Source organism: Diabrotica virgifera, chromosome 3, assembly GCF_917563875.1.
Source record: "Diabrotica virgifera virgifera chromosome 3, PGI_DIABVI_V3a".
NCBI classification, from domain to species: Eukaryota; Metazoa; Arthropoda; class Insecta; order Coleoptera; family Chrysomelidae; genus Diabrotica; species Diabrotica virgifera.
Genome location: NC_065445.1, coordinates 184821641 through 184848692, shown reverse-complemented (window position 1 = coordinate 184848692; position 27052 = coordinate 184821641). Strand labels below are relative to the sequence as shown.

The 27052-nt window shown below is 32.4% G+C and overlaps 1 protein-coding gene across 1 annotated transcript in view; it reads right to left on the bottom strand.

Moving 5' to 3' along the window:
• Positions 1-332: 332 nt before the first annotated feature.
• The window catches only part of LOC114338398 (protein king tubby 1), a 61367-nt gene continuing 34647 nt past the window's right edge, over positions 333-27052 (bottom strand). Inside the window, exon 8 of the mRNA XM_050645739.1 lies at positions 333-9549. Within this exon, the coding sequence (XP_050501696.1) occupies positions 9477-9549 (73 nt within the window). The 3' untranslated portion in view covers positions 333-9476. The remainder of the gene's footprint in view (positions 9550-27052) is intronic.

Sequence of the window (27052 nt, the reverse complement as noted above, 5' to 3'; positions counted from 1 at the left end):
TAATAATGGCTAAAATCAATGAATTAAACTTAGAATTGTTTGAGTATCTACCTTATTCATCAGATTTCCTAGCGATTTCCATCTGTTTCAATACCTAAGAAAATTCATCCGTGGAAAGAGTTTTTCATCAAATGATGAGGTTATAACAGCTGTGAAATCGTATTCTGCAGCCTTTCCAGATTCTCACTATAAGGATGGAATTTATAAATTGGAATCTCGTTGGAACAGGTGTATTGATGTTCAGGGAGAGTATACTGAATAATAAAGTGTATTTCAAATAATAAAATTGTGTTTTTCTTATCGAAACGGAAAATATACTTAAAAGCCTAGTATAATTATTATTGTTTATATTTTTAGATTATTGCGAAAAAATTACGACTACATAATTAAATAAATCACGAATTCATTAAACGCTAGCTTATAATATATAATCTATGGTAACGAAACGTTAAAATTACAGTTTATAATTTCTGTCAAACGTAACAAGTACGTAGATGAAACACATATCTAGTTGAGAAATTAGATAGCTACTTTTTGAGATAAATTTTTGCCTATATCTTGATAAAGAATCCCGAATATTTTCAATTTGGTACATAATATATTTTCTTAAGATTTAAAACAGCTGACAGCAAACCTTTCATTTGTCTATCTCGCTATCGAGTCAATGAATGCCTTATATCAATATGTATTTCCAAAAAAAAAATGAAAAAAAGTGTCAGTTAATTTAAGTAACGTCAATCATTTTGTAAAGTCAGTCGATCTTGTAAAGTTCACCGAAAACCCGAAAAAGGAATCAAAACTTGGTTTTAAGCGACACTTAAGTATTTTTTAAAAAACGTTTTTAAAAATTTTCAATTAATTTTTTATTAAATTTTACTTGTAATTAATGGTATACAGCCAGCTACAGGAAATTCTTCCTTGTGGATATTTTTATATTAATTAATCTAGGGATCTTCACGTAAAGTGTCTCGTGGACATCCCATACGTAATACTCGCTCTGATCCTCGAATCAGGTCACACTAATTAAGGAATTTGAAATAGAATCAATTCCGATTCCATTTATGTCCTATTCGAACCAATCAATAAAAAATAAAATTCGAAACATCCGGTTTGATAAACCAAGGATCATCCAAGCAGCCATTAGGCAAAGCGCACATTGAGGCACATGCGACACAAGCTACGCAGGGCAGCACAAACAATCCATTGCATAAAATTCATAGGTTGAGTCGGCTAAACACACTGTCACATAATTCATGATACACTAATCACCGATATGTGCAGGCGCATCGCAGTGTGACATCACTTGCGAAGCAGAATTTGAAACTGACGTAGATGTTAATTATTGTAAATACAAATTAATAATATGAGTTTAAACTCATGTGTAATCTATAAAAATTGTATTTGTATTTACCGAAAGTAATGAATTTGTTAAATATTTCCTGTATGTTATGAATTTCCAAGGAAAATATAAAATGTAATGCATAATACATCTAAAGCTGTCAATGACATTAAATAAAAATACTAAGGAAGTAACACAAATATCACATCACAATGTACGTAAACAAAACGTAAATAAAAGCGAATTGCTTTGCCCGTGACGCCATGCGTAAAACTGACCAGTTTTTGATAGGCTACCGAGCATACCGGTGTTAGTGTATCGTGACACAGTTCCTGCATTTTTTCTAACGAGCACACACGCACGCATACGATAACTGTGACTTGAACACTGAGCGACGCATCTTTTTTTGGGGGCATTCGTGGCCTACGCTGCGCTCCGACTTAATATACAGTCGTGCACACTACATATACGGAAACGTGGCGTGTGCTGCTCCGCATGGCTTGTGCCGCACTGTCTCAATGTGCACCTTGCCTTAAAGTGGAAAAACTGCTCGATTGCCCCAACAAAAGAGACGACGGCACGCAGTTACAATTCCGACTCCGTTTCTGTCCTAGCCCAGAATTATATCCAAACAGGCGACAAAATACATTTTGAAAATTCCAGAACTATTAACCCATTCATTTTTACTAATCAAAGATCGCCTGGGAAGTCATGAAGATGTAAAACCGTCCCGATTTTCGTCAAAAAACAAATGACGGCATCTGGTTACTTACAATAAAATACCACCGTGGCTTAGGTTAATCCAGTTTCTGAAGAAATGTTGTGCTACTGATCCACCCAATCCCCTTGTCACAATCAATGGTATAAAAATACCGTCGCAGCATAATAGGAACTGCAGTATTGATTCATCTTCTTTTTCAGCCTGTTTGCATCCACTCCTGGACAAAGGCCTCCCCAGTATTGATTATAGCATGCTAATACGAACGAATTAATGGTTTTGAACAAAGGACCTATGCCTAAACTAGTTATGACCAGAAAACTATTATCGGTTCCAAAAGAAGAGGTATGACCCAGAACGAAATGGATTAATAAAGTGGAGGAAGACCTTAAACACATGAAGGTGAAGGACTGGAAAAGAAAAGCATAAAATAGAAGTGAATGGAGAAATATTGTTCATCAGGTCCTTCAGAGTAGTTAAAGGATTTGTAAATACGTAAGTTTTAGTTTTGTTTAAAACAATAATTGTAATTAGTTAATTTTATAATTATGTTTTAGAAAAATGCCCTAGGTCTAAAGGACCTGTTGTGCGTATAAATAAAATAGTATTATAGTGAATGTAGTGCTTATGTGACATGGGGACTCGGAAGACTCTTGTCCCGGAATAAGTCGTGATCCAACCTCCAAAAAGCATTGCTCTGTTGCATGATCCCCAGTGCACTTTACACATCGTGGTCTAAGGTGGCAGTATGACTTGGTATGTCCATATCGTTGACATCGAGAGCATTGTGGTATCTCTCTTTTTTGGTACGGTGGTTCAATTTTAATCTTATGGTTTAATAGGAACTCGATGTCATATATATTTCTATTATTATCAGAAGGTTCCAGGTCGACGAAAAATAGTGATAGCTGATCTTTAGTTTTAGGGTGTTTGATGTTCCAAATGTTTTTAACAGTGTGGCGTTTCTCTTCTATTTCCTTTTTTATAAGATTTTTGTCCATCGAGTAATGCATGTTCTTAAGAACAACCCTGAAACTGCGCTCGTTTTTTATTTGATAAGTATGAAAGTCTGTCTTTTTTTCCGATAGGGCTTTTGTTATTGTACCATAGTAGTCAGCAGATTTTGGCTGAAGTTTAACTTGATCGGAGCTAAGAACTTTTAATTCGTAATTATTTTCAGCAATTTTGTTTAGTAATTCGATAAGTGGGGGTATGTGCTTAACCCCCTTAATAAATATTGGAAGCGGTTTGGTTATTTTCTCTTTTTCACTTGTGCTTTCATTGTCATTTATTTCATCATCTTTTGAGTCGCTATTTAGTGCCTCGAATCTGTTAGAAGTGGTAGTCGGCGAGTTCAGCCAGTAATCGTTTATTTTTGTTTGCTTTACAGTTCTTTTGTCTGGACTAGTTCGATGCCTTTTGTTGGAGTTTTCGACTGTTTTCCATTCGGTTTGATTTAATGAGGTGGAAGGTGGGTTAGTATATTGGGGTTGCTGTAACGGTTGAGAGTAAGATGTGTTGAATGGTTGAGAAATTTGCATATTACCTTGTAATTGTTGATCAGTGCACATTTGGTATTTTGGAGCGTACGCCACTGGCTGCTGGTTAGAACCCATTGCGTCACATTGCATCGGTTCGTTAGATTGCAGAATATTCTGATTTATCGCCGTCGAAGCGGAATCCATTTTCGTTTTTTGGGTCCCATCCGTTTCCCATCCGGGTCCCATCCGTTTTTGGGTCCAAATCGTTTAATTTGTTTCACCACAAAAACTGGATTTTTATTTTTGTATTTATATTTAACTACAGATAAGCAGACTGGTAATATCGACTGTCTCGTTCGAAATTCAAACAATGACTTCGATTTTTGTCAAAAAACAAATGACGGCATCTGGTTACTTACAATAAAATACCACCGTGGCTTAGGTTAATCCAGTTTCTGAAGAAATGTTGTGCTACTGATCCACCCAATCCCCTTGTCACAATCAATGGTATAAAAATACTGTCGCAGCATAATAGGAACTACAGTATTGATTCTTCTTCTTTTTCAGCCTGTTTGCATCCACTCCTGGACAAAGGCCTCCCCAGTATTGATTATGGCATGCTAATACGAACGAATTAATGGTTTTGTACAAAGGACCTATGCCTAAACTAGTTATGACCAGAAAACTATTATCGGTTCGAAAAGAAGGTATGACCCAGAACGAAATGGATTAATAAAGTGGAGGAAGACCTTAAACACATGAAGGTGAAGGACTGGAAAAGAAAAGCATAAAATAGAAGTGAATGGAGAAATATTGTTCATCAGGTCCTTCAGAGTAGTTAAAGGATTTGTAAATACGTAAGTTTTAGTGTTGTTTAAAACAATAATTGTAATTAGTTAATCTTATAATTATGTTTTAGAAAAATGCCCTAGGTCTAAAGGACCTGTTGTGCGTATAAATAAAATAGTATTATAGTGAATGTAGTGCTTAAGTGACATGGGGACTCGGAAGACTCTTGTCCCGGAATAAGTCGTGATCCAACCTCCAAAAATGGAGTCGAAAGCTCGAAGTGGCCAAAATAATGAAATTTTGTAAGCTTGATATAAGCTGTTTTAAACTTTCTTAGTGTAGCTGTTATTTTCAATTTGAATTTACAGTTTGAAAATATTCAGGACGTTTCATTATTTCGTGTTTGAAAGCACTAGGACAAATCATAAAAAATTTAAAAGGCAATTCATGTAACAAATATTCCACAAGTAGTATTGGCAGCACAACATATAAATTATAAAACAAAAATGCTGGCATACTTACTTTGCACGCAATACAGCTAGTTTTAATCAGAATATAAAATGAACATTCCGAAAACCATGGATTAATAATGAATAAAAGTGACAACGAAAAACAATGTGATGTTTACAGCAGTTCTTAAAATATACAAGTGATTTATTTAGATGAAAAAATGTTACACGTCTCATTAACAGTGTCGAAACGTAATAAATAAAATGCGAAATCATATTTTCCAAACTAATAAATATGTAAGCAAATACGAGGGTGTTTATAATTAATCTATGATGTTGCATAGCAACAAATTGCTATCGGTTTTGACATCTATCCGGTGCCTTCTATTTCGACATTGCCCTAGAGAAATATATTAGAGAATATGGAATAACAAGAGGGACCATTATTAATAGGAGTGTACAAATACTAGCTTCTGCAGATGACATTGATATCATAGCAAGAAGGAAGGCGGGCCTGGTTCAATCGTTCATGGCATTGGAGGCAACAGCAAAAAGAATAGGACTACAAGTTAATATTAATAAAACTATATACTTTCGAAGGAGTAAGAAAGTTCGTATATCTAGGCTCACACATCAACCAAAGTAATACAGTAACTACAGAAATTAACAGACGTATATATCTAGCAAATAGTTGCGTACTATGGATTAACGAAACTTTTAACATCAAACATAGTCACAAAAAGAACAAAAATATTGATATACAGAACTATAATCAAACCTGTCTTCACTTAGGCGTCAGAAACAAAACGTGGATGTTACCAAAAATAATGAAGAACAGTTAGGCTGTTTTGAGCGTAAAATCCTCAGACATATCTGTAAAGGCATACAGGAAAACGGATTATAGTTTAGACGCTATAATTTTGAGCTTTACTACCTTTATATAGTGAGCCTGGTATTGGTAGATCTACGAAAATAAACAGGCTGCGGTGGCTAGGCCACTTAGGGAGAATGAATGAGCTGGAGCCGCCGAAACACATTTATAGCCAGAGACTGGATGGAGTGAGGAGAAGAGGCAGGACCAGAGCACGATTTAAGAACCAGGTGTAAGACGACTTGCGAGTGTTAGGAGTACGAAGTTGGAAGACCACGAAAGATAGGAAGAAATGGAAGCTGATTCTGGAACAGGCCAAGACCCACCATGGGTTTTAGAGCCAATGATGATGATGATGGTCAAGCGGCTTAATTTTGCGATACTACTTACCGTGAGTAAAAAAGAGACCTAGTATAAAACTAATTCCTGAATAATTTCATGTATGGGAAAAGTTTGAGTGGAAGAACTATACTAACTAGATCATAGATTCAAAAAAAGATGTCTCAAAATAGAACTATACATGTTAATGAGTTCCTTGGGGACCGGATTACAGAAAAAGTGAAATTAGCGACAGCTGCTGTTACAATTACCAAGACATAGTATCTAAAGGGGTATCAAATCATAGTATCAAATTATTCTGAAAAGAATAACAAAAGTCGTTCGTTTTCTTACTTAAGCTAGATTAATATCGAATCACCCTCGTATTGTCATATTTAAAAATATAGAGAGACATCAAATAAAAACACAGGCAACCAAGTGACGTCAATAACGTCGAGGAAACGTCAGCTATTGGTTAAATATATACACGTGTTTGAACATTACGTGGTATAAACGTCTTTTGTAGGTGATTTAAAATAGTAAGATTAATGACGTTAAAATACGTTTAAAAATACGTTTTCATTTCAGAGTATTTCAGACAGCCCAAGTCTGACGTCACAAAAATGGGAGGAGCTTAACGGGTTAATGCTTATAATGTTCAGGGTTACCAGCTCTACTCATTTTTCAGTGGACCTACTGATTTTCACTCCAATTAGTGACCTACTGAAATCTATCAACATATATTGGCCGTTATTAACAGGTACATTTCTATGAAACGGGCTTTAAAAATACGAGTTTATTTGGCCACGTCCGTATTATAAAGATGGCCGCAAATACCAGGTCATAATAGTTATGACCTGGTATTATTTAAATAAGGAAATCTTCATATAATTGGTTTTGAGAATTTTGAAACTAGCCGTTAGTACAGATGACCGATAACACAGGTTTTACTGTATTTACATGGCCTAAAAAGAATATACTTACTGATTTTTGAAAGCAAAACTACTGAAAAAGTAAACACTGACCTGGCAACCCTGATAATGTTGTTATATTGACGTATAAGCTTAAATTGTCTTAGAAAATTTTTCATTTATTGTTTACGTGCTTTGTGTGGTGAAAAAGGACTTTTCATTTAGATATTTAGTTGAAGAAACGTGTTAATTAACAGATTTTTATACGTTTTTCTCAAGTGAGTTGTGAGTTAGTTTACTGCAATAGTTCTTGTGATAGTTCTTCTTGAAAACGGTTTCAGGTTATGTGTTTTCTTTTGGTGAATATTTTCTGTTAATGAACTAATTATGTCGTCCTCCTAATACTACAACTAGGTAATTCAAAATTTTGCGATATTAAAAAGAGCGTGAAAAATTATATCGATAATGTTAGATAACTCAAAATCGCAAAATTTCGAGTTATCTAGTTGTAGTATACATTGTATAGAATGGGAATATAACTTATCTAGTTGTAGTATTAAAAAGAGCGTGAAAAATTATATCGATAATGGTAAATAATGATTAACGTATTAAGGGGACGATGTGTTATCGAGTTTAATTAAACTAATTTGTTAATAAATTATTTATTAGTTTATATGTTGTTTCAGTTTTGACACAGTAAGTATACTTTAGCCTATAAGCTAAATTTAAAACAGTTAAAATTGCAAAAATTGCAATACTAACAATACCCATACGAATAATTATTATTGTGTATTTTTAAAACCATAAAATGAAAAATAATCTAAAAAACGACATAAAAACTACGTTTTTATATCACCTATTTAAAACGTGATAAAAATGACGTCAGTTATGGTGGGACACATCCACGTGAGTTTCGACGTCGAAAAAACGTGACAAACTGACGTGGTTTGGTAATAATTATGACGTCTTTTCAACGTTTTGTAAACGTTCTTTAGTTGCCTGGGAAGCAGCTTTCTGGATGCTGCTATATCACCGTAAACGAAAAGATAACCTTATACAGCTCCCAGAGCGAACCATGGCCGGTGAGAGAGATCCTCTCTGCGTAAAGTTTAGATGGGTGTACGACCGACGACAGCGCTTCTCATCGGCCATGGTTCGTTCCGGGAGGCATCTAAACATTCCGTATGTGTATTTGGTACCTAGAACTTTTCTAATGGTTCTTTGCGGCAAGCGGCCATATTTCAACCAATAGACAGCGAGGTGCCAAACACGTATATGGAATGTTATTTGGTGCAAAATTTATATACGGAATGTTAAATATTCGTAGACTAAAGAAGACGACTTTTTATTAAAGTCAGTTAAAAGGCGACTGATTATATTTGTTAATGTATTATTAAAGAAAAATAAAACAATAAGAAGCTAAATTAGCTTTTGGTGAAAAAGTTCAACCTTTTTCATTTTATAACGCGCTTGCAGAATCCAGTAAATGTATTACAGAACATTATATTAATAACAGCATTAATAATATTGATGAAAATAATGTTAGATAAGATATTCTTTTAAACAAAAATGAAACAGCTGAACAACAAGAATTTTCTTATACAGATTTTAGACGCTACAAGATAAAAATGTAACATTTGGAACTGATTCATCAACGCTAAAATTATTGCACGAAAGTTTGTTAAACACGGCAGGAAGTTCCTTGGCAAGGCTACTTGGACAAGGCCAATATAATAGTGCAACTAACATCAATCAGTCGAAGAAAGATGGGTGTTACTAAAGGGGCAAAAAGATTACCATTTGGTCGACCACCTAAAGATGAACCTTTTAAAAAAAGGTTAAAAAGGCGTCACAATCTTTCTTCCAACATTGCAGCAAATCAAACAAATGAAACTAAACATGGCGAAGGACATTGAATTTCTCATAAATATTACATTTAAAACATTTAATTTTTTTATTAATTATGCAAATATGTTTTGTTTTATTTCCTATTGCATTGTTTTATTTTTCTTTAATTCTTTAATAATACATTAATAAATATTTTCAAATCAGTCTTCTCTTAACTGACTTTAATAAAAAGTCGTCTTTTTTGGTCTACGAATATTTAACATTCCGTACATGAATTTGGCACCAAATCACATTCCATATACGTGTTTGGCACCTCGCCGCCTATTTGTTAAAATATGGCCACGTGCCGCAAAGAACCAATAGAAAAGTCCTAAGTGCCAAATACATATACGGAATGTTTAGATACTTCCGGGAGCTGTAAAAGAGTTCTTATATGGTAATTTCCATTTTAAATTCATATGATAGCTTAACATATTAATTGGTACAAGCAATTTGATCTAGGTCTACGACAATTCATTACATGAATAGCTTTTTCTCCAAATATCAACATCAAACTAATGATCTGTTAACTCCTCTTCTCTAATCAATTCCTGCGTTTATTCAAAAACGAGAAAAAACAAATTCATTTTTAAACTAATTGTGTAAATGTTATAAAAAATTCTTAAAATACTAAAAACAATTCACAATCTAAGCTCAATATTCCGTTTAAAATATTCGAGGCACGTTTTGGAATGTTCAATACATCGAGATACTTACTCACAAGCCAACTTGCTGTCAAAGCTACTCAGAGCGATCGCGAAAGCTTGTAGTGCACATAAAGGATACCTGTAACATATTATATTATTTATTTAAAGTGTATTAATGTGTATGGGTCATTTCATTTCAAATCACTCAATTTTGGAGCAAAAAAAATTTTGGACCTTAGATTTGTCTGAAAATTGGTATATACTTCTGCGTGACGTAAAAATAAGATATTTAAGGTCAAAAAATCTTCTTCTTCTTTTTTTCTCAAAATGTTATTTTATGCGATTTTACAGTGATTTGGTGTTTATTTATACAAATTTGCTTTTTCTATCGTAAAGTATCAATGGAAACCATAATATTTTAATAGAAGGGACTCAAAAATGTCATTATATGGCATTATAACAAAGTACTTTGATTCAAAACAAGCTCTTGATCAAATTTTGTAGTGTAGAAAACGTTAAAATACCGTTTTTTACATTTTTCTCCATTCCCAAAATACATCATAATCGATTTGGCTGAAAATTTGCCCACAGATAGATAAAACATAGGACTTTAAGTGGTGAGAAGGATTTGAATTATATTACAACACCAAAAAAGTTACATGCAATATTATAGTCAAAAATATAGGCGTCTACTGTAAGTACAATTAACTCGAAAATATCGACCTCACGACAAAAATTGTTAAAAAGAAATTGTAATAATTGTAAACACGATTTATTTGGAACAATTTCAGTTCCTACCATTTTTGTCGAAAAGTTAAAAATGGCGGAGATATTGAGCAAAACAGGTTCTCCTTTAAAATCAAGATGGCGGCTAACGCAACGGAGGAATTCATTCGTGATTTTAAATTTAGGCTACTATTGACTCCCCTAAAGATCAAAAAAATAAAATTTTGGGCAGCTCGGCATTCAAGGTCAAATGCTATCCCGACTGGACTAATATATACTTTTGAGTCTGATATTACTGCATGTAACCTTTTTGGTATTGTAATATAATTCAAATCCTTCTAACCACTTAAAGTCCTATCTTTTAGCTATCTGTGGGCAAATTTTCAGCCAAATCGATGATGATGTATTTTGGGAATGGAGGAAAATGTAAAAAACGGTATTTTAACGTTTTTTACACTATAAAATTTGATCAAAAACTTGTTTTGATTCAAAATAACTTGTTATAATGCCATATAATGACATTTTTGAGTCCTTTCTATTAAAATATTATGTTTTCCATTGATACTTTACGATAGAAAATGCAAATTGTTTAAATAAACACCAAATCACTGTAAAATCGCATAAAATAACATTTTGAGAAAAAAGAAGAAGATTTTTTGACCTTAAATATCTTATTTTTACGTCCCGCAGAAGCTATATACCAATTGTCAGACCAATCGGAGATCCAAAATTTTTTGCCTGAGTGATTTGACATGGAATGTACCGTATACTTAAAGAAAAAATACTACAGTAATTATTACCTGGAGATTAAGCCACTTCACAGAACAAATTATAGGAAAATACCAGACTCGCATTTTCGAATTCAATCGAATTTTTTCGTATACGAAAATCGAATGAACGTAACTCGAATAAAAAATTTCGTATAGGAATCCAAATGTGTATTTTTGAATGTCTTTCGAAATTATATACATATACCTACGAGAAGAATTCGCACCGGCAACACTGCAAATTCGAACAACCAAAACTCAAATAAGAAAAAAAAGAAGAAAAATAATTGACAGTTTTACTTAACCTATTTTGTGGTAATTTTGTCATCTAAAACAATCTAAAACATGTACAAACATTCTCAATTTCTTTGCAACACGAAAATGCAGCAGCTGCATAATACTATGGTCAAATCTGAGAGTGCAGGAAGAGTCTATACCGGTTTCGGGGGTTGTTTTCCCCTCATCAGTAGTCCCATATCCTCCTCTCTCAGATTCTTCCACGTGCCACACTTTGGGCCTTTCCGAATTGCAAAGAAAGAAATGTCACGGATGAACTAGGGCCATCTACCGAAAAACAGTTATCAATCGAAGTAGCACAGAAAACGACAATAAATATCGTCTCCATACCACCAGATTGATAACAGGTGGAATACTTTCTTTGGTTACACCTCCTGAGATTTTCAAAATTTATAAAACATACAGGATGCCGAGGAAATTAAGATGAGAGAATTTTAAATAATTCACAACTCATCTGCTCAGCGTGGTAAAAGCTCCAACAAGAAAGATTCCTTAATACTCAAACAAAAGAGTAATGAATTAAAAATGTATAAACATTCTCAATTTCTTTGCAACACGAAAATGCAGCAGCTGCATAATACTATGGTCAATTCTGAGAGAACAGGAAAAGTCTATACCGGTTTCGGGGGTTGTTTCCCCCTCATCAGTAGTCCCATATCCTCCTCTCTCAGATTCTTCCGAATTGCAAAGTAAGAAATGTCACGGATGAACTAGGGCCATCTACCGAAAAACAGTTATCAATCGAAGTAGCACAGAAAACGACAATAAATATCGTCTCCATACCACCAGATTGGCAACAGGTGGAATACTTTCTTTGGTTACACCTCCTGAATGGTACATCTTAATTTCCTCGGCATCCTGTATGATTCATAAATTTTGAAAATCTCAGGAGGTGTAACCAAAGAAAGTATTCCACCTGTTTTCAATCTGGTGGTATGGAGACGATATTTATTGTCGTTTTCTGTGCTACTTCGATTGATAACTTACTTTGTTTTTCGGTAGATGGCCCTAGTTCATCCGTGACATTTCTTTCTTTGCAATTCGGAAAGGCCCAAAGTATGGTACGTGGAAGAATCTGAGAGAGGAGGATATGGGACTACTGATGAGGCGGAAACAACCCCCGAAACCGGTATAGACTCTTCCTGCACTCTCAGATTTGACCATAGTATTATGCAGCTGCTGCATTTTCGTGTTGCAAAGAAATTGAGAATGTTTGTACATGTTTTAGATTGTTTTAGATGACAAAATTACCACAAAATAGGTTAAGTAAAACTGTCAATTATTTTTCTTCTTTTTTTTTTTTCTTATTTGAGTTTTGGTTGTTCGAATTTGCAGTGTTGCCGGTGCGAATTCTTCTCGTAGGTATATGTATATAATTTCGAAAGACATTCAAAAATACACATTTGGATTCCTATACGAAATTTTTTATTCGAGTTACGTTCATTCGATTTTCGTATACGAAAAAATTCGATTGAATTGGAAAATGCGAGTCTGGTATTTTCCTATAATTTGTTCTGTGAAGTGGCTTAATCTCCAGGTAATAATTACTGTAGTATTTTTTCTTTAAGTATACGGTACATTCCATGTCAAATCACTCAGGCAAAAAATTTTGGATCTCCGATTTGTCTGAAAATTGGTATATAGCTTCTGCGGGACGTAAAAATAAGATATTTAAGGTCAAAAAATCTTCTTCTTTTTTTCTCAAAATGTTATTTTATGCGATTTTACAGTGATTTGGTGTTTATTTAAACAATTTGCATTTTATATCGTAAAGTATCAATGGAAAACATAATATTTTAATAGAAAGGACTCAAAAATGTCATTATATGGCATTATAACAAGTTATTTTGAATCAAAACAAGTTTTTGATCAAATTTTATAGTGTAAAAAACGTTAAAATACCGTTTTTTACATTTTCCTCCATTCCCAAAATACATCATCATCGATTTGGCTTTATTATTATATATACATTTTTAATTCATTTACTCTTTTGTTTGAGTATTAAGGAATCTTTCTTGTTGGAGATTTTACCACGCTGAGCAGATGAGTTGTGAATTATTTAAAATTCTCTCATATTAATTTCCTCGGCATCCTGTATGATTTATAAATTTTAAAAATCTCAGGAGGTGTAACCAAAGAAAGTATTCCACCTGTTGTTAATCTGGTGGTATGGAGACGATATTTATTGTCGTTTTCTGTGCTACTTCGATTGATAACTTACTTTGTCAATCTAAAACAATTTGTTTCTTATAAATTAGATGAAAGGAGCAAAAAAGGGGCATGAAACATGGTGGTTCAGTACCGGCCGAACCAATAGAGTTAAGCGAATTTATTGAGAGGCATCCAATGTTAAAATGTAAGTTCAATGTAAAAATATTGTATACGCTATGAGCTCGTAGGTAAAGGGATAATTAAAAATTCGCAAGCGCCAGTAGTGACAAGTCTGTAAGCTTTTACTGAAAATTTGACATAAATGTCAAAGTGATTAATTTAAAATATTGAAATTAAAAACATTAATAGAAAATAATATTAGTTGGTCAAAGCTGTGGTGTATATTTTTACTTTAAATATACTTATGTTTTAAATACCGAATTTAAGTTTTTTTTAATATTTCGTAATATGTAATTATAAATTAATCTAAGCGCCATCTACACGATAATTGTGAAAGTATCCGAAGTAAAAAATTAATATTTCATTAATAGAACGTTACAATGATTAGCAAAATCTTTAAAAAATCGATTACAATTTAATTACTTTTTTGCGTTGTAAATATTAAGCGATAACAATTAAATAATAAATTTAAAAATTACCGGTGAAAGTTGCATTAGTAATCCGCTAGGAGCGACACCAGCGAAGCTGGGAGCGTATATAACATACAACAACGATTAAAAACTATCAGCTGAGATCTTATCTGACGTACACGTCAGATAATGAAAATTATTATTTGAATTCGTATACGAGCATCAAAATTCGAATGGTTTAGAGTTTAGACCCATTCGAGTCGCCGTATACGAAAAAATTCGTACACGAAGTACTCGAAAATAAAAGAAACTGGATTTCGAGCGAATTTGTTACAATTTCGTATGCGAAATGTGCTCGAATAAATTCGAAAGTACCACCCCTGGGGTCATATTTTAGAATTCATTCGAGCATATTTCGCATACGAAATTAGAAGAAATTCGCTTGAAATTAAGTTTCTTGTATTTTCGAATACTTCATGTCCGAATTTTTTCGTACACGACGACTCGAATGGGTATGAACCGTTCGAATTTGGATGCTCGTATACGAAGTGTTGTTGTCATTTCAAGGTAATTTCAGTTGTCATTGATAGTTTTAGCGGATAGTTTTAATCGTTGTTGTATACGATATTTTTACATTGAACTTTCGTTTCAATGGCTGGTTTAAATAGTTTTTTAATAGAAAGAAAAGACATGCAATACTATAATCCATTGAATATATAACCTAACCTAACTTTATGTACGTATTTTAGCACTGGATCTAAGCTTAAGCTCTAAGCTTGATATATGACACCCTTGCCATATCCTCAATTTTTTATACTATCACATTTCACATTACATAAAGTTAAATTTAAAAAATAGTTTTGAAACACCCAAAAAATTAAAGTTTTGAAAAGTAAATAGTAAAATTATATCAGCGTAAATTCTCAATTTTTTTATACTATTAAATTACATAAAGTTGCATTTAAAAAATTGTTTTGAAACCAAAAAAGTAGTAAAATATCAGTGTAAATACTGGATACAAAAATAATAATAAACAAAATAGAGGACTTTGCAAAGCGATATTACCAATATATGCAATCTTTTAAGATTCGAGTCCAGCTAAACTAACTGCTAACAACTTTTCCCAAAAATGGCTTTTTTCTATAATTTGTTCAAACTATAACATTATATCCCAGTATATATAACAAATATAACATTTGTTTTTAATATGTAGGTACTGTGATTATACCATTGATTGAAATTATACAAGAAATAAACAAAAAAAGTATGGCAACACTGTGACTATTAATAAATTAATATTAAGTTCAATGTTGTTCGAATTTGCAGTGTTGCCGGTGCAAATTCTTCTCGTATACGTACAACATTTCAAAGGACGTTGAAAAATACGCATTCTGTTTCGTTTACGAAATTTTTCATTCGAGTTGACCCGTATATGAAAAAATTCAATTGAATTCGAAAATACGACCCCAGACCAGATTCACACTAGTGATGTTGATTACAGTTACTTTCAAGTATTCGTTACAAATCGTTACTTTTGTATAAAGTAATCATTTACAGTATTCGTTACTTTGATTACTATGATTACTTTTGTATTTGAGTACCTGCAATCATATCGAGAATCGTATTTCTCAGTAGGTAGGTATTTTGTATAGGTATTCCGATATAACAACGACCTTCACCGATCTGTTTAAGGGATAAAAATGATTTGATTACTATGATTACTTTTGTTACTTTTGTATTTGAGTACCGGTAATCATATCGAGAATCGTATTTCTCAGCAGGTAGGTATTTTGTATAGAGGTATTCCGATATAACAACGACCTTCACCGATCTGTTTAAGGGATAAAAATGATTTGATTACTATGATTACTTTTGTTACTATTGTATTAGAGTACCGGTAATCATATCGAGAATCGTATTTTTCAGTAGGTAGGTATTTTGTATAGGTATAGATGGATCTAGATAAAAATATAGGGTTCTCGCATTCGATCTTTGTTAATGACATACATTACATATTTTACGTATACCATTATACCTCCAGCGGAGTCTATAGATTACAATACTCCGATTGTGATGATACATATATAGGAAGAACCTGTAGAACACTAGCTTCTCGTTCCTTAGAACATACCAAAAGAGAGAACACTTCAACTTTCTCACAACATCTCATACAAAATAAACATACTCTCAACATCCCAGAAGACGTCTCATTGTTACATAACATCCCTCAAAAAAACTTCCTAAAATTGGACCTGTATGAGGACTTAGAAATAGTCAAAGAGAAGCAGAAAAGTCCTAATTGTGTTAATCGCCATATTTCTTTTAATCGAGATTTTCAACCCCTACATCGATAACTTTTTTCATAACACATATCATCTATATCCTCTCATCTTATGTGTATCATCATACTATCACTATCATCATGTTTTTATTTCTATACTAATTTCTATAAGCAACATTCTACCTCATACTCAATACATTTTATTCACATTTCATCGTTCCACACTCTTATCATTTCCCTTCTAGAGTACTTTAGACATACTTCTACCTTATCCGTTATATTATTGTTTATCAACACATCATAGCATCCTAAACCTCCACTCATTTCCTTATTCATTCATTCATTTTCGGGCGGCTTGGGGTTGAGTCTCTTGGATTTTCAGTCTCATCAATTGATTTTTAGTCTCTTTCTCATTCGCACATAACAACAAAATTTCTTCAGCCAAACGAAATATATCATCATTTAATTTTGTTATGTCATCTTCACTCAACAAATTAGATCAAATTATCAGTCATCAAAACACTCACACATTAATTAATGACTTAAAATTGAACATTTATGTACACATTAAACAAATTCTGATATCCTAGACGTGAATACGTAAAAGGCCTTTTCAATAATTCTAAGTTTATTTAAACATCTTCATTCTAATGTATTGCTGACTGCATAACTCCTAGTACATATTTATCAATTGTCATGTTCATATATTTAATCATTACATACTTTACAATTTTCTACATTTAAGTTCGAATAATTCTAACAACAATATATGGATATTTGATAATGTTTTATTTTTAACATCAACATAAATTTTAAATTGTCCTATTGACAATCTGTCTCTGTCATACTTCTGAAGTTCCTTCGCCTTTCAGTTCAGTTGACACTCAATTTTCAACCCTCTCACATCACATCCACGTGGGTTAGAGTCCTGTGTTGCCCTGGGTAATATCCAGGAATATTTGCAACATCCAACTATTTTAAACATAATATGTAGTATAATATAAGACATTATAACTTTTAAAGGGTTTTTACCCATAACTTTTTGGTGGCTCACGCATGCATGCTATTGTAAGTATGATCTTAGTCAATTCTTAACCTTAGTCAACTTTTATAACATTGTCTCTTATTAATTAGGTTATACTTATCATTTTAGGGCTTAACACTGATGATGGATTACTTGTTAATCCGAAAACGTTTTGTTTTGTGATGTAACCCTTATTAGGGTCTTTTAAATATACCTTTTACAAAGGATCCTGTATTTTTTATTATACCTCCCTCTGTTTCATCTTCTATCTTCTCCTCACCCTCACATCCTTAAAACGCTTCATACCGATAACGATATTCGATAACACTCGTAAAATACCGGTCCCGTCCGTTACTCGCTGGGATACGATTGGTAGAAAGTAATCAAGTATATTGGTTGTAGATACAATAGTCGTTACTCGCTCTGATACGATTGGTACGAAGTAACGAAGTAATCAAAGTAGATACAATAGTCATTACTCGCTCTGATACGATTGGAACGAAGTAATCAAAATAACGATTTGCCTCTCTGTATAGTAATCGTTACTTTCGGTATTCGTAAGGAACGAGTACTTTGTAACGAATAGATACTTTTTCAACATCTCTAATTCACACCAGGACGGTCTCCTATTGACCTGTTATTCAACGTAAAATAAATATTTGCTAAGCCTGGGAGCACGACATAGATATCTACCACATCTTTGTAGATTTTCGACAAGCCTAAGATAACATACATAAAGATAAAATATATGTAATCATGCATGAATTTGTTATACCAAGGAAATTGGTAAAGTTAGTTCAAGCCACCATGACTCACACAGAAGCGCAAGTACGAGTTCAAAATGAATTGACAGATCCTTTCCAGATAACTAAATGGCTAAAACAGGGAGATGGGCCGACACCGACTCTGTAAAATATGAAAGGAATATGTCATAAGAAAAATGTCTGTAAACCCAAAAAATTTACTGTTTACTAAGCCTAAGCAGATTGCAATATACGCAGATGATGTAAACTTGATGGGAAGAAATGCAAGAGACGTCACATAACTATATGTGGAGCTTGCAGAAAATGCAAAAGAAATAGGGCTGGCCGTCAACGTAGATAAAACTAAAGCCCTAATACAAGCAAGAAACCAAAGAAACTTGCAGAATTTAACAATAGAAGACGCTAATATAGAAGTAGTAGAACATGCCACATACCTGGGTGTACAGATAACTGAGAATGGCAGCGACGAGGAAGAAATACGGTTAATTATTTATATGGGAAATAAGCCACAATTAAAATGAAAAAATAATTTTATTAACGTTTCGACGCCCAAATCGGGTGCCGTTGTCAAAATACAAAATATTACTGTAATATTTTGTATTTTGACAACGGCACCCGATTTGGGCGTCGAAACGTTAATAAAATTATTTTTTCATTTTAATTGTGGCTTATTTCCCCTATAAATAATTAATCATAAAAATGCCACAAGGAAATAGCTTCAGAACAACATGAAGAAATACGAAAACGGATAATGCTTACTAACAAAGCATAACTCTCTCTGTCGCAGGTGTTTGGATCCAAACAGCTGCGGGCTAGGGATAAAGAAGTAAAGTTTAAAATATATAAAACCATCATACGGCCAATAGCAACATATGGTGTAGAAACGTGGATAATGACTGAAAAAACAATAAACCTTATTAGTCCAGAGAAATAAGGATTTTCTCAGGACACTCAAAGATCCAGGTAGCTGACTACTTTTTTAGTTATTGTAGACCTATAGGAAGAAAACCTACCTGTTTCCTGCCTAGAGTTCGCGTCCGTTTTTTAATTATTAACAATTTAGTGCAAAAAACGCGATTTTTTCGATTTTTTGCACCCCATTAAAAAGCTAAATAGTTGACATAAAATTACAAAATTTAATTTTTTTAGAACATTAAAAAAGCTTCAAAATACCGATTTGAATGTTAAAAAGTCAATTTTTCTATGGATGCCATACAATGTGCAACTTCTCTCACTACTTACATACATTTAAAACGAACAATTTCTCAGGCAGTGAGAAAAGTCGGCCATTACAGTGAGAAATATTTTTTCTCACGGGTTCACCGCCGGTTTACATACATATGATCGCCATTTCCATGGTAACATGTACATACAGTACAACCACAATTATCTTTGTCAAGCAAAATGTATTCAAACTGGTCAAAACTTATCAAAAATTACCTTTTAAGACTGTTCAACTGTGAATTATAATTTTAAATAGATAAAGTATGTAAATATTAAGAATATTTAAGAATATTAAGAATTTAAATAGACCTGTGTGTATGTATGTATTTTATTTCAATTTAGGCATATAATATACCTACCTAAAAGCACCTAAATTATTTAATTTTGAAGTTAGAACTCTTGACAAAAACGCATCCATAGAAAAAGTACAGTGTACAACACGAAAGAAAATGACATATTTCTCTCTCGCTTGATTTGCGGCACTCGTGCCAACAAACTTCTGCACTTGTGAGAAATATGTCTTTTTTCTCTCTTGTTGTACAATATACTATTGTTGCTTCGCAAACTGCAAAATAAGTGAAAATCGTTATTTGTTAATAACTTTTACTAAAACTACCTTAGAACTGTAGTGTTTCACCCAACGTTGGGTATTGGGGTACTTAACAAATCCTCAAAATTTGAGACCGATCCGTCCAGAGACCTTTATTTTGCAATAACATAAAACAGAAAATAATGAAGATAGGGCAATTCTGCGTATACCAAATGAAAGTAGAAAAGTGGTAGTATCAAAATGTGTTAAAAAAAGATAAAAAAATTTATCAATATAGCCAAAAATCCTAATGCCAAATTTTTTAAATTTTGTAGTTTAAAAACATTCAGACTAACTTAAAAAAAACTTTAAAAATATATGTAGAAACAATCTTTTTATACATTCGAAAAGCTAGTATTTTAACACGAATTTTCAAATAAAAAAATTTAGCCTGGGTTCATTTGGGACAAAGTTAGCATGTATTTTTTTAATTCACAACTAAGTTGTTTATAATAATTAAGGAATCTCATTGATGCCATTTTAAACAATGGGATTTGTATTTTATGTTAAAAAATTTGCACAATCATTGTACCATCACAGCACCCTCTACGATTTTTCAAAACTGTAGTTCAAACGGTTACTAGGGGGAACCTATAAGTGCACCGAGTTAAAATACCGAAAAAGCAATTTCAAGCTAATACAATTTTCTGTATCTCCGGACCAACTCAATGGATTTTGATTTTTCTTTTTTTAATTTGTATTTAATTTCTACGTACATTACATATGCAATTTGTTTATAAATTGATTAATTAATAAAAAGCCTAATTTGTTAAAACAATTCTTGAAAAAATATTTTTTTACAAAAATCTATTTTTTTAATTATAATATTATTAATGATCATAGAAAAAGTTAAAATACGCTTTAATAAATAAATTATTTTTATTAGATAATTATTTATTGAAGATAATTTATTTATAAAAGTATACCTTAACTTTTTCTATGATTAATAATGATAGCACAAACCATACATACTTATAGACGTTTCACGACCACGTTAATCTTTCGGATCGAATTAACGCCATCTCTTGATTGGAATGGGAACTAAATTGACAAATTTTAGTTACGTGAGAATTTAAAATTATAAATTTTGCGGGATTTTTGATGAAATTTCGCAGGAAATTAAAACAACAGAAAGACAATTCAATGTTTTATTCCATATTTTACTGAAAACTTCAAATATTCCAATTTGTTTTCAAAATGCTAAACACTACTATGTGTCACGTGAAAGCACTGATGTGTATCGAGTTGAATGAAAATTTTTGAAAGAATCTTCTACATAGGATGATTGTTTAGATAAATATTACCTTATAATATTTTACAAACTTCCAAAAATATATAGGTCCGAAATGTTGATGACACACTTGTCTATTGGAATAAACTGTTTCAGGATCTATTATAGTTTTTTTTTAATGTGGAGAAACACAACACGGGATGATCAATGTAAACTAAAAATTCTACTCATAAAAATGGAGAGGAGGTTAATACACTTATTAAAATTGTGATTAAATCTAATTAAAAACGTAACACCACTATAATAAAATAATTAAGCCACAAACTGTAAAATAAAAAGTAAATAACAAATTAATTTAATTGTCAACTGTCAGTTGTTAAATATGACAAGAGAATTGACTGACAGCGACATCTCTGGATTGAAATGGTAACTAATTTGCTGTCTTGACCACAAACCATACATACTCATAGACGTTTCACGTAAATTGTCAAGGTCAAGACAGCAAATTAGTTACCATTCCAATCCAGAGATGTCGCTGTCAGTCAATTCTCTTGTCATATTTAACAACTGACAGTTTACAATTAAATTAATTTGTTAATTTACTTTTTATTTTACAGTTTGTGGCTTAATTATTTTATTATAGTGGTGTTACGTTTTTAATTAGATTTAATCACAATTTTAATCAAGTGTATTAACCTCCTCTCCGTTTTTATGAGTAGAATTTTTAGTTTACATTGATCATCCCGTGTTCTGTTTCTCCACATTAAAAAAACAATATAAGAGATCCTGAAACAGTTTATTCCAATAGACAAGTGTGTCATCAACATTTCGGACCTATATATTTTTGGAAGTTTGTAAAAGATTATAAGGTAATATTTATCTAAACAATCATCCTACAAGATTCTTTCAAAAATTTTCATTCAACTCGATACACATCAGTGCTTTCACGTGACACATAGCAGTAGTGTTTAGTATTTTGAAAACAAATTGGAATATTTGAAGTTTTCAGTAAAATATGGAATAAAACATTGAATTGTCTTTCTGTTGTTTTAATTTCCTGCGAAATTTCATCAAAAATTCCGCAAAATTTATAATTTGAAATTCAAAGGTAACTAAAATTTGTCAATTTAGTTCCCATTCCAATCAAGAGATGGCGTTAATTCGATCCGAAAGATTAACATGGTCGTGAAACGTCTATGAGTATGTATGGTTTGTGGTCTTGACCTTGACAATTTACGTGAAACGTCTATGAGTATGTATGGTTTGTGAATGATAGTATGATTAAAAACATGGATTTTTGGGAAAAATTATTTTTTAAAAAATTGTTTAAACAAATTAGAATGTTTATTAATTAATAAATGTCTAGACAAATTGAATATTTGTAATATACAGAAAAATTACATACAAACTAAAAAAAGAAAGATCCAAATATATTCAATAGATCCCGAGATATAAAAAATAATACTAGTTTAAAGTTGCCTTTTTTAGTTTTTTAATAATAATTATAATAGTTTATTTGTAGGAATTAGTACATAATAATAAACCCAAGTTCTCACTGAAGCTGTTAGTCACATGGACTTCAAGTTGTGCGTGAGGGTTAAATTTTGATTATAAAACAACATTAATTTATCTTAAAGTTTACAAAAAGGAATTTTGAACTCATGCATTTGTCGGCTCCCAGCTCCCCCTTCACTTACCACGACTAGTCACCAATTGTACTACATTTTTAAAAATTTGTGTAAAATACCAGGATTTTGAATATTTAAAATGATATTTTCTACGGACAATATTTTTAAGGTTATTAAAATGTTTATAAACTACAAAATTTCAAAAATTTGGCATTAGGATTTTTGACTATATTTAGTGTGACCAACTAGCCCGAAACATCCGGGACATGGCCCGAATTACGAAGTCGTGTCCCGGCGTTCCGGACCAGGCTTCCGGGCCATCCGAATTTTCAATGTTTTGGTAAAATTCTATTTTGAAATTTTGAATATTCTTCTAAGAATTCATATAAAACTGAATTGGTAGGACGAAAAAAAGTCGACAATTTCGGGAGTGTAATATTAAGATCAATGCTCGGGGTGAGGCTTGATAGATAAAAAAAAAACAAATAAATGGATTAGAAACAAAACCAAAGTAAAAGATGCAGGAGAACATGCTGCCAAATTAAAATAGAGCTTCGCAGGACACAATGCCCGACTGAAGGATAAAAGATGGAATCATGAAATACAACAATGGAGACCCTGGTTAGGAAAAAGAAGCAAAGGAATGCCACAAATGAGATGGGCTGATGACAAATAACTTTGGAGGACAGAACTGGAAACACGTGGCGCAAAATAGACAACACTAGATTGAATTGGGGGATGCCCATGTCCAAAGTTTGATTTCTGAAGGCTGAAGAAGAAGAAGAATATTAATACCACATCCAAAACGCTGCATATTGTGGTATTTGGTATTATAGTTCTACAAAAACTCAAACTGAACTTTTTTTCTTTTCTGTATTTTAATCATCGTTATTATCATCATTACAACCAATTATTGTGGCTTAACCGCATTAAAAATATCATTTTCAACATAAAAATATTTAATAAATAAAATGACGATATTATGGAAGTTCTATATTAAAAAAATGGCCCGATTTTCATTGAAAAGTCCCGGATTTTAGGTATTTTTTTCAGCCGTGTCCCGAATTTGACTAAATAGGAGTTGGTCACACTAACTATATTAGATAATTTTTTTATCATTTTTTAGTACATTTTGATAGTATCACTTTTCTATTTTCATTTGGCATACACATAATTGCCCTATCTTCATTATCTTCTGTCTTTGTTATTGCAAAATAAAGGTCTCTGTAAACAAATAGAATATCTTTTAAACTAATTAATGGATCGGTCTCAAATTTTGAGGGTTTGTTAAGTACCCCAATACCCAACTGTAGGTGAAACAATACAGTTCTAAAGTAGTTTTAGTAAAGTTATTAACAAATAACGATTTTCACCTATTTTGCAGTTTTCGTAGCAACAAATTAACTTTTTAACTTTAAAAATCTGCATTTTGAAGGTTTTTCAATGTTCTACAAAATTAAATTTTGTAATTTTATGTCAATTATTTAGCTTTTGAATGAAGTTCAAAAAATCGAAAAAAATCGCGATTTTGGAACTAAATTATTTAAATAATTAAAAACGGACGCGAACTCTAGGCAGGAAACAGGTAGGGTTTCTTCCTGTAGGTCTACAATAACTAAAAAAAGTAGTCAGCTACCTGGATCTTTGAGTGTCCCGAACAGTGTCTATTTCTAGCTTATTTCCCTGGAGTATATTAATACTTTTGAACGAAAGATATTAAGAAGGATACTGGGACCCATTTGCGACAATGGTATATGGAGAATAACGTTCAACAGGGTGCCTGGCAGTACCGTGGTCGGAAAATTGTTTAAACTATTTTTTAAACAAATTCAAAAAATCAATTTTTCATTTCGGAAATTTATTGTTAGATTCTTTGGGTCATTCTGAGCAAAAAAGGTCTCTTGTGATTTGTATCTAAAATTGATTTTTGTCCAGTTATGTGCGATTTAAAATATGAATAACTGGGTTAAAAATGATTATTGTGAAAGTCAGAAAGTGATCAAATCAAAGTTTAAAGCTGAGAGGCCAACCCTGGCAATAGTCTAATAAACACATGTTTTATTCAGCTCCGTTTAAAGTTTGAATACTTTGAAAATAAAACCAAATTTAATAAACTAAAGCTAACAATTGTGTTAGTGAGAAGTGATACATCACATGCTGAAAAAGTAAGGATACAAAAACCTTTTTCCTTAATGTTATTTTGTAATTAAATTTATCAAAATAATAAGTAAACAAAGTGTGTGTATCTAACCTTTCTAATTATTATCAAGACCACCTAATTAGTCGAACCTGTATAAAAGCAGGTCCGGCTTTAAAATTTTGCAAATGAAAAATTTTTCGAATCAACAATATTATAAAAAATAATGATGACTTCAACCAACAACGATAACACCAACAAACCCTATAGCTATTCAACTGCTCTTACGCAACAACAACCTACCACTTTCCCTTTGAAAGACCAAGCTCTTGTTTTTAATTCCTTAAATGGTATTAAAATAGAAGAATACCTCTTAGCCATTAGAAAAAATGTCAATCCAAAGAACATCTTATTCTGTTCAAGAATATCCGGCAACGGAATCTGCATGTATTTATCCAGCAAAACTATCGTAGATTAATTTATGAAACAACATCGAGGAATAATCACAGTAAATAGAGAAGAAGTTCAAACTCGTCCTTTAATAATACCCAGTCAACGTCTACTACTATCACATGTCTGCCCGTCTATCCCACACGAATTCCTCGAACATCAATTAAAACAACTTGGCTATACACTAACTTCATCTATTAGTTTTTTACGAATAGGTACCTCTAATCCTGCATACAAACATATCCTAAGTTTTCCTCGTCAAGTGTATATATCTCCACCCTGCACCGTCGTTCCTGATTCAATACTTGTGACACATGATAATACAAATTATCGTATTTTTTTATCACATGAAAGTCAAGAATGCACTTCTTGTAATCTAAAGGGGCATTTCGCTAATAACTGCCTAAATCCTCCCAATACGACCTTACATCAGAATAGCCCATCAACTTCTGAAACACCTACTACAATGGCTATGTCATCATCAAACCTAAATCCTCCTAATACGACCTAACATCAGAATAGCCCATCAACTTCTGAAACACCTAATACAATGACTATTTCATCATCAAACCTAATTCCTCCCAATACGACCTTACATCAGAATAGCCCATTAACTTCTGAAACTCCAATGCCTATTTTATCAAAAGAAACGACAAAATTAACTGAAAAGCTTAACAAAAATGACTCGAATAAAGAAAAAAACGAGAACACACCCCCAAAAACCAATGGAAACCGATATCACAAGTGCTAAACGAAACTTTTCACGACGACTTCTTGAAAACATTGTCAAAAATGCATCCATACTATACCGATCGAGTCATAAAAAGCAGGAGTACTAGAATACGAAAAAGAATAATGAAACAACTCAACTTGAGTCCGGCTGCCATAAAACAATTTCTAGAGGACTCTGATAGTTCTATAGAGTCTTCACAAGAATAAAAATATATAATAAAAATAAAAATGGATTGCATACTACAGTGGAATATAAACGGGTTTTACACTCACTTTGAAATGTTTAAACACTTATGTTCAGAAATCATACCATCCATTATATGTATACAGGAGACGAATTTTAAAGGACAGCATACTTACCAAATGAAAAATTATAAATGTTACTACAAAAATCGGAGGGATGCAAATATAGCTAGTGGAGGAGTCGCTATGTATGTACACCAAAATTACGAATCAAAAATTTTAGAAATTAAGAGTGGTCTAGAAGTAGTAGCGGCAACAGTTCTATTTCCCCAAAAAATATGTATTTGCAATATATATATTTCCCCAAACCAATCAATAACAGAAACAGATCTTACAGATTTATTGGATCAAATTCCAACTCCGAGAATAATTGTAGGTGATTTCAATAGCCACAATCCAATATATCTAACGGAACTATATCTATATCTCTCGGAACAAACTCTAAAGGGAAAATCTTGGAAAACTTGATAATTTCTAAAAACTTGAACCTCCTAAACGACGGGCAACCAACCCGATATAATATTCACGTGGGTTCCTCCTCAGCTATTGATTTATCAATTTGCGATCCTGTATTATCACCAAAGCTTTCATGGGATGTAATACCATATTTATATGGTAGCGACCATTATCCTATTAAAATTACTATGACAATTAATGACAACAAGAGCAATACCTCTCCGACTCCAAAATGGAACTTGAAGAAAGCAGATTGGTATTCATTTAAAACATATATCCAACGAAATTACCAAACATTAGAAGAAACTACAAAAGATCAATCTATCGATGAAATATTAAATTCATTCACATC